At 44.0% G+C, this 8,461-nt stretch overlaps 1 protein-coding gene across 1 annotated transcript; it reads right to left on the minus strand.

Moving 5' to 3' along the window:
- Positions 1 to 5,776: 5,776 nt before the first annotated feature.
- LOC116895541 (TD and POZ domain-containing protein 1-like) lies at positions 5,777 to 6,763 on the minus strand. Its single transcript, XM_032896784.1, has one exon. It carries the CDS (start codon positions 6,761 to 6,763, stop codon positions 5,777 to 5,779), a length of 987 nt encoding a protein of 328 aa, XP_032752675.1.
- Positions 6,764 to 8,461: the final 1,698 nt, after the last annotated feature.

An 8,461-nucleotide genomic window follows, 5' to 3' on the forward strand; every position in this document is an offset into this window, starting at 1 on the left:
TTTGGAAAGATAGGTTAATTGACCCAGGATCAGCTGATTCAGTGTCCAGAACATGTATGAGATGTTACCAGACTTGTAGTGTAAGTCATTCAGGGTGCAACCCTAGCACATACAATACACTACATGTCAAATCAAAAACCAAGGAGTATTTGATCATAGTCCATGGTGTTGGAGTGTAGTGCCTGGGAAATATTAGTAATCTCCTAAAACACAAACAGAAGTCAATCTGAAACAAGTTAAATCAGGGTCTTTATTCTATTCTACCTAGCTCAGGCCCCTCCAACACACCACATTTACTGGCAGAAAATGATTAAATCAAATTTGATATCAGGGTCTACAGGAGGACTCCTTTTCTGATATCAATGGGTAACCTTGCCCATTCCTTGTTGATCTGCATTCATCAGTCCAGTGTCAGACTTTGACACAATTTTTTGCCTTTTCCAGAAGGCTAAAGTTTTCTCTCTGTATTGTTTCTAGATTTAAAAAATTGCTTCTAGACCTCGATGATCCCGGCCCACAAGTCCCTGCTCCCAAAACCTGTGGGAGAGAGAGCTCATTGCCCAAACCTGTGGGCACTCCAGAGACTGCAGGGCAGGAGAGACCGCCACTTCTGCCCACTTTTGCCCACATCCCTGGCCCAAGAGGAAACGGTGTAGGGCCTCTTGGAATAGGAAGGTAGGTGCACTCAAGCTGCAGGAACACTGAGGTCCAGATTGTGCCTGAATCTGAAGGGACTGGGTCAAACAGCTCCCTACACCCAAATCCCGGGGGAGGAGAGCTAGACCTTCAGAGGGGCAGACACACTTGGGAAACAAGAGGAGAATACTCTCTGCCCACACGTCTGACTCTAGAGGAAAACACCTAGTGCCATCTGGGTCCCATGTGCACAGGGACCATGGAGAAGGAGGGGCAGGCCTTCTCATTGCTGCCCTCACAGAGAGCTGAAATCCAGTCCCAAGGAGTGACTTCAGGTCTGAGGCCAGAGGTAAGACCGACCAACATTTCTGCTCCAAGTGACCTGCCTGGTGGACTCAGGACACATGCCCACAGGAATACCTGAAAGCTAGTAGACAGGAACAACTACACACCTGAAAGCAGAATACTCTGTTCCCATAATTGGCTGAAATAAAACAGGAAAACAGGTCTACAGCTCTCCTGACACACAGGCCTATAGGACAGTCAAGCCACTGCCAAAAATAGCAGAACAAGAGATAGAAGAGAGAATCTCAGGAGCAGAAGATTCCATAGATATCATCGACACAACTGTCAAAGATAATGTAAAACGGAAAAAGCTACTGGCCCAAAACATACGGGAAATCCAGGACACAATGAGAAGATCAAACCTGAGGATAAAGGTGCCCCCATCTTCCTGTTCCCAGAGGCCCTATACAGTTTCCTTTTGGGCAAGGGATGTGGGCATAGGTGGGCAGTACTGGCGGTCTCTCCTGCCCTGCAGTCTCAGGAGTGCCCACACGACTGAGCAATGAGCTCTCTCTCCCATGGGGCAGCAGGGAGCTGTCAGATGAGATCAATGAGGTTCAGGTGCCAGCTACTCAGGTGGTTTTTAAACAGAACTGAAAGGCTGTGGCATCATTAGTTGCAGAAGGCCCATTAAAGATCCCTCGACTAACAATCTTCACTATCATGCAGGCCCAGATCCACTACTTTGAGTTAATCCACCCCAACACCTACTTCATCTATGAGCTGCTGAAGTGCAAAGAAGAGCCAGTCATGCAAAACTGGGTGTCTTTACAGCCTAGGGCTGTTCCTTTAACTGCCCGCTGCTCCTTACAATGGAAAAGCGGCAACTGCACACAGCATTTCTTGTCCTGCTGGGAGACAGAGAGAGCACAGGGCACTGGTGCTATGTGCAGGATACAAGCCCAAGCCTTGAGCGCAATGAATCCCCCACCCCTGAGAGCCTCAGGTGGGCAGAGAAGTTTGCAGCACTTGCAGCTGGCACAGAACCTGCCCCCCAAATTGCCTGCCTAGACACAGGATTTCCTTGACACAGGGCTACAGCAGAGTATCTGAGAAGAGTCTCAGCAATGTTCCAATACTTTGGGTGTTTTAGAAAACTTGAACAAGACCAACAACTCATTGCTATGAATATTTGCATGTAAAGAAGTTTAAGATAGGTAGAGATAGATGCATACTTACTGTGTGACACACTGCCCCGATGACAAAGGACAAATGAATGTGGGATGGAGAGGTGTAAAAGATGGAGGAACAGAGCAGTAAGTGCATGGTGAAGAGAGGCACAACTGAAGATGTGATGGCAGTGACAGTTGTGAGAGAAAGGTGCCTGTGGTGGGTGGGGGAACATGTCATTGCCGAATAGGGCCATAAATTTGGTGTATAGCAGCTTGGAATTTGTGCAGACTCAGCCCCCAAAAATGCTGCCCATCTACAGAATCACCCAGGCTTTGAGCAATGAAGGGATATCCAATATGAATCAATTTAATTTTCTGAATTTGACCTCCTCAAATGACCATTATGGTCTCTGCGATGCCCTTGGAAGCCATGCTGTTATATGTGGTTGGCTGCTGCAGGACATGTCAAATCCAGATGTTCTTGCAGATGTTCATGGTCTCAGATGTCATTGGAAGTCATCTAAAAGTCCAAGAACCACTTTACTGTCAGAGGTCAAGTGGATATCTGTGGTAGTTTGAAGAAGTTTGGTCCATGTAAAATGACACCATTAGGAAGTGTGACTTGTTGTGTCACTGGGTAGGTGGCCTTTGAGGGAGGCTTATGGGCTTGGAGGGTTGGAGATTTATCACAACACCTAGTGCTCAAGCTCTGCCCAGTCAGGAAAAGAGCCTCCTCATGGTTGCCTGCAGAACTGAATGTCATCCTGACAACCTTTGTATCAAGATATAGAATTCTCATCTCTTGGGCAGTGTTTAAAACTTAGTAAAGCTTGCTTTTAAATTTGGCCTAAAGTGGTTCATTTGTTTTGCTCTGGTAAATGTCAGGATTAACAAAATGTATTCCTGTGTGTGGGGTTTGTTGTTTCATAATCTCAAGCCAGGCTCAGTATCTGTCTCTCTTCCTGATGCCTACTGATCTGCATGTGGAATGCTCAGCTACATCTCCAGTACTCTGTCTGCTTGCTTGCCACCCTGCTAGCTTCCATGATATAAATATGTTGATGTAATAATAAATTAAATTGTTTCTTTTACCCTGTATCAGATCCGGCACAGTAGTGCCCCAAGATATCTGGTAGATGTCTTCATCTCAGTCAGCAAATCGTCTCACCTGCTTTGCTGTACCCCATATCACACTGATGATGTCTATTCTCTGAGCCTGGCAACAAACTCTCTACCCACCTAGTTCCCAAGGCAGGTTGCCACCATTCCAGACATACATACCCCAATTTCCTGGTGGCCCAGTGTCTCCAGCCACCACATAATCTCTTGAATTCAATTAAATTGCCATATGAAAGAGCACACAGCAAAATAACCTCTGATCCAGTTGATAATATATAATTGCCCACCTAGACATACAAACCCCTGTAAATATCCATCCCTTAAGAACATTCATAACAACTTGTAAATGTACAGAGAGGAACTTAACATTCACCTCCATGATCTCTTGGCTGCTTCTCCCCTGGTTCCAGACTCCCCACTCCTTTCTAAAACTTGTCTCGTGCCCATCCTTCTTTCTTGAACAATGACAGGCCTCGTTCTATCTTGTACTGTCCTTCACCTACATAATGACATCATCCTACATTTCACCCTTTTTGTCTAATAAAATTGGGCTTAGTCCCAAGGCTCTCAGTCATACAATTCTTCCTATATAAAGTTATAGGAAGTTGTGTACCAGCAAAACCATCCAGGCACTGATGTTCCTGATAGTTATCAGAGGCAGTTTGGTTAAAAAAGCCGTGCTTCCCACTGACAATTTTCTCATTTCTGGGTCCAAGAGGATGTAGGTCTTATAGGCTTCAAAGAATCCTTTTTAGATATACTCTAGGGCTCTCATTATTTCACCTGATTACCTTAGATAAATTTATAGACAAATTTGATAGAAACTTCTCTGAGGCTCGCCCAACAGAATCTGCTGGTAGACACATATCCTCTCCCTACCTTCGACAGCCTTAAAATCCCAGTTGCGTTTGGTCAAAGTAAAGGCTGTACCTGTGTGAGCAATCCATTACCCCTAGAACAAATTTCTAAGCTTCTCCCACAATTCTCTTACTTTCTTCAGTTGTGAAAAGAACCTGAAGCAGTTGTTGACAGTCATCACAGATGGGTTTATGGGTCTTTTTGAAAATGGATGAAGGGGGTCTACAACTTCTAATTATAAAGGTCATTACTGGCCAATGATACATAGGGGATAACTGTCTCCCCTGTACATCCGGGTGTTTAGAAGACTAGAAGAGTAAGGTTATAGTAGAGTCAATCCCTCTGGGCAGTAAAGCCTGAATGTGAATTGGGCTCACATTATGTACGGGCACTAAATACTCATCATGAAAAAAAGGCCCAAGGTGCCATTTCAATTCTTACCATGTGTGCAGAAATTCAAAGGCATCTAAGTATAGCAGCAGCCATTAAAAGTGTCCCCATAAAAAATGTCCAGAACCAGATAATTTTCATAAAAAAAAAACAATCTACCAGCCATTCTAAGAAGAGTCATTGCTTATGCTCCTCAAATTATTTCACAAAATAAAAACAGAAAGAGTATTGCCCAATCTATTATATGAGAGACTACAGTCACACTGATATAGAAAGCACATACCAATTTCCCTTATGGACTCTGATGCAAACATAATCATTAAACAACTGCAAACATATTCCAATAACACATTAAAAATATCATTTACAAAAGCCAAGTAGGCTTTCTCACAAGATGAGTAGGGGTACTTCAATATAAAAAAATTAATAAAATTAATTGACCACATAAACCAATAGAAAGAAAACAAAGCAAAACAAAAGCAAACAAACAAAATGCAAAAAACAGGATCATTAAACTGGGATCAGGCAAGGTCATTAAGAAGCAACCCTTAATGATAAAAGTTCTCCAGAGATTGGCACACAGATAATATGCCTAAATATAATAATGGTAATATAGAAGAAGCCCATGTCAACATCAACTTAAATGGGGAGAAACTCAAAGCCACTGTACAAAAGCAAAGGCAAGTAGTGGTTTCTCATTCTCTTAAATCTACTCAATACAGCAGTTGAAGTCTTAATTAGAACAGTAAGGCAACTGGTAATTAACAAGATAAATACAGTAAAGTTGAAAGAATTTTTATTTGCAGTTAGAAAATACAACAAGAATTAGGTGAAAAACATTACATGTTACTTAATACACATAAGTTAGGTCATCTACTCTGCTCAGTCCAATGCAGACAAGTTTCTCTAAAGAAAGTAGGTTGGGTGCTTCAGGCCAGTAGAATCCCAGTGTATAAGACATCAGACAAGAATCAAACACCATCAACAGGGTAGTTGCCAGGTAGAGTGTCCAAGACCCTAGAGCTGCTCTTTCCCCACACACCATTTTGACATATTACAGCTGTTTTAAATCCTGAGCCACCAGGCTGCCTTTCCCCAGATTCAGTGTAAATGTTCCAGCAATACTGTAGTCTAAACAGAAGTCATTTGTAAAAACACTGGTTGCTGCTGTTGGAAGACAGATGTAGGTCATAGTGGTCAAGCACCTAAAATATCTTTCAGTGTTTAAGTGAGGGCTCCAAGAGAGGACACTGTATGGAAAACAGGGAGTAAAATGCTTCCTCTACCAAGTGGGGATGTGACTCCACCATTGACTTCTACCCCACGGTCTCAGAGAATTCAGAAGCATGAAGTATAATGAAATCCATGGCCTTAGTATTCAGGTGCTCTGTTCTGTGGAGGTCAGCCAGGATGAAAGTGGGTACAGCATTTTTCACAGAGAGGTTCCTACACAGGGCATCCTCACACATGACCTTCAAGTCCTGCAGGTCATACATGTCAGCAACTGCCAACAAACCAGTGGCAATTGAATGGCTTTGGAGGTGTGGTGCCTTCCCTGTGTAAATGAAGCCCATCATTTCCTTAAAGACATGCAGATGAATGTTGTGGATCTCAAAGTGGTTTGTTAGGCCCTCCAGCATTTCATGTTCACACATGGCTCTGAAAACTGGAGAGCGAGCTGCTAGGATGGCCTTGTGAGCTCTGAATTCCTGGCCAGCAACCACTAGGCTGCAGTCTGTAAAGAAGGAATTCTCCCACAGCTCCCCTAGGTCTTCTGCCAACGTCTTTCTTGGATCCCTGATTGAAGGTGTCATGTTCTGTTCAGGCCTGCTAAAGGAGGGTCCTACTATGCACACCTTGCAGCACATGGTGAGCTGTTCTTCAGGGAGAAGGCAGTGCCTATAAAAGAGGAGGAAATCTTGAAAGATGAACTTTTTGTGTCCCCATTGTTGGTTTGGTAGAAAGTTTAAAACATTTGGGACCTTTATAATTTGATATTTCTCTACTTGGGCGTTTATAATCCAGAACTGGAATGTTGCCCAAACTGGACTCTCTGGACAACTGAGTAACCACAGGTAAACTGACAGGTAATCTTTGCTTTCTTCATCAACACCGTTTGGATGTATCCTCAAACACCATTGCATTTCTTCTGCATTGGCCTCTAATGAGAACACTGGGCTTGTAATATTTTCCAAAATTCCATCCATGCAAAATGAAAAGTTGCTAATGATCCACTCATAGCAGAACTTCTGAACACTGCTATGTGTGTAGCCACAGCTCTTGAATTCCAGGTCCCCTGACATGTCTTCTGGAGGTAGTTTGGAGGTTAAAGTTGATCTGAAAGAAGTAATAGAAGTTACTCTTTATTTTGTAGGGTACAATTATAGATACCCTTTAGATTTTATTTTCAATTTCTGCTAAATTTCCCCTTTTATATTCTTGGAAACTTGTATTTCTACAGGTTTCTCTAGGTTTCCATATTTGTTCCACTGAAGATAAGACAGACCCACAGTGACTGTTAAACATGTGTGTGTGTGTGTGTGTGTGTGTGTGTGTGTGTTTGTCTCTGTCTGTCTCTCTGTGTTTGTGTCTCTCTCAGTCCCCACCATCCCCACACAAACCTAATTTCACCTCTAACAACAAAAATAATGGGAAACATCACTATTCTTTAATGTCTATTAACATCAATGGACTCGATTCCCCAATAAAAATGACATAGAAATACAGACTGGATACATAAATAGAACACAGCATTTTGCTGCATACAGGAAACACACCGCAGAGAAAAAGACAGACGGAACCTCAGAGAAAAAGTTTGGAAAAAAAATTTCCAAGCAAATGGTACAAAGAAACATGGTGGAGTAGCCATTCAAGTTTCGAATAAAATCGACTTTCAACCAAAACTTATCAAAAAAGATAAGGAAGGACACCACATATTCATCAAAGGAAAAACTGACCAAGATGAACTCTCAATACTAAATACCTATGACTCAAATGTGAGGGCACCTACATTCATAGAAGAAACTTGACTGAAGCTCAAAGCATAATTGCAACTCACACAATATTAGCGGGAGATTTTAACACCTCACTCTCATCAATGGACAGTTCATGGAAAGAGAAACTAAACAGAGACATAAAGAAACTAACAGAAGTTATGAACCAAATGGATTTAGCAGACATTTATACAACATTTCATCCTAAAACAAAAGAATATATCTTCTTCTCAGCAGCTCATGGTACCTTCTTCAAAATTCACCACATAATGAATCACAAAACAGGCCTCAACATATACAAGAAGATTGACATACTGGTTGCTGCCGCCGCAGAGAGCCCGTGGGCAGCACCCCGCGGGCGAACTTGAGCCTCGGGACCACAGGTAAGACCAACCTTTCTGCTGCAAGAAAGCTGCCTGGTGAAATCGGGACACACGGAGGCAGAATTCCTCTAGGACCGGGCACGACCTGTGTTTACCGGGAGTCCCACACCCGCGGATCCCGGCGTGCAGCAGCTCTCTGCTCCCAGACCCCGGGGGAGAGAGACCTCACTGCCTGGTCAGGTGGGCACTCCTGAGGCTGCAGAGCGGAAGAGACCACCAACACTGCCCACCCCTGCCCACATCCCTGGCCCAAGAGGAAATTGTATAAGGCCTCTGGGCTCCCGTGGGGGAGGGCCCAGGAGCGGCAGGACCCCTGCCTGAGACACTGCCGGAACCTGAAGGAAACAGACTGGATAAACAGTTCTCTGCACCCAAATCCCATGGGAGGGAGAGCTAAACCTTCAGAGAGGCAGACAAGCCTGGGAAACCAGAAGAGACTGCTCTCTGCACACACATCTCGGACACCAGAGGAAAACACCAAAGGCCATCTGGAACCCTGGTGCACTGAAGCTCCCAGAAGGGGCGGCACAGATCTTCCTGGTGCTGCTGCCACAGAGAGCCCGTGGGCAGCACCCCGTGAGCGAACTTGAGCCTCAGGACCACAGGTAAGACCAACTTTTCTGCT

This window comes from Rattus rattus, chromosome 3 (genome assembly GCF_011064425.1).
Source record: "Rattus rattus isolate New Zealand chromosome 3, Rrattus_CSIRO_v1, whole genome shotgun sequence".
NCBI lineage: Eukaryota > Metazoa > Chordata > Mammalia > Rodentia > Muridae > Rattus > Rattus rattus.

What these genes read in the sequence shown, in the direction of transcription:
- LOC116895541 (XM_032896784.1), bottom strand. Translation starts at nt 6,763, where the DNA reads ATGTCAGGGGACCTGGAATTCAAGAGCTGTGGCTACACACATAGCAGT.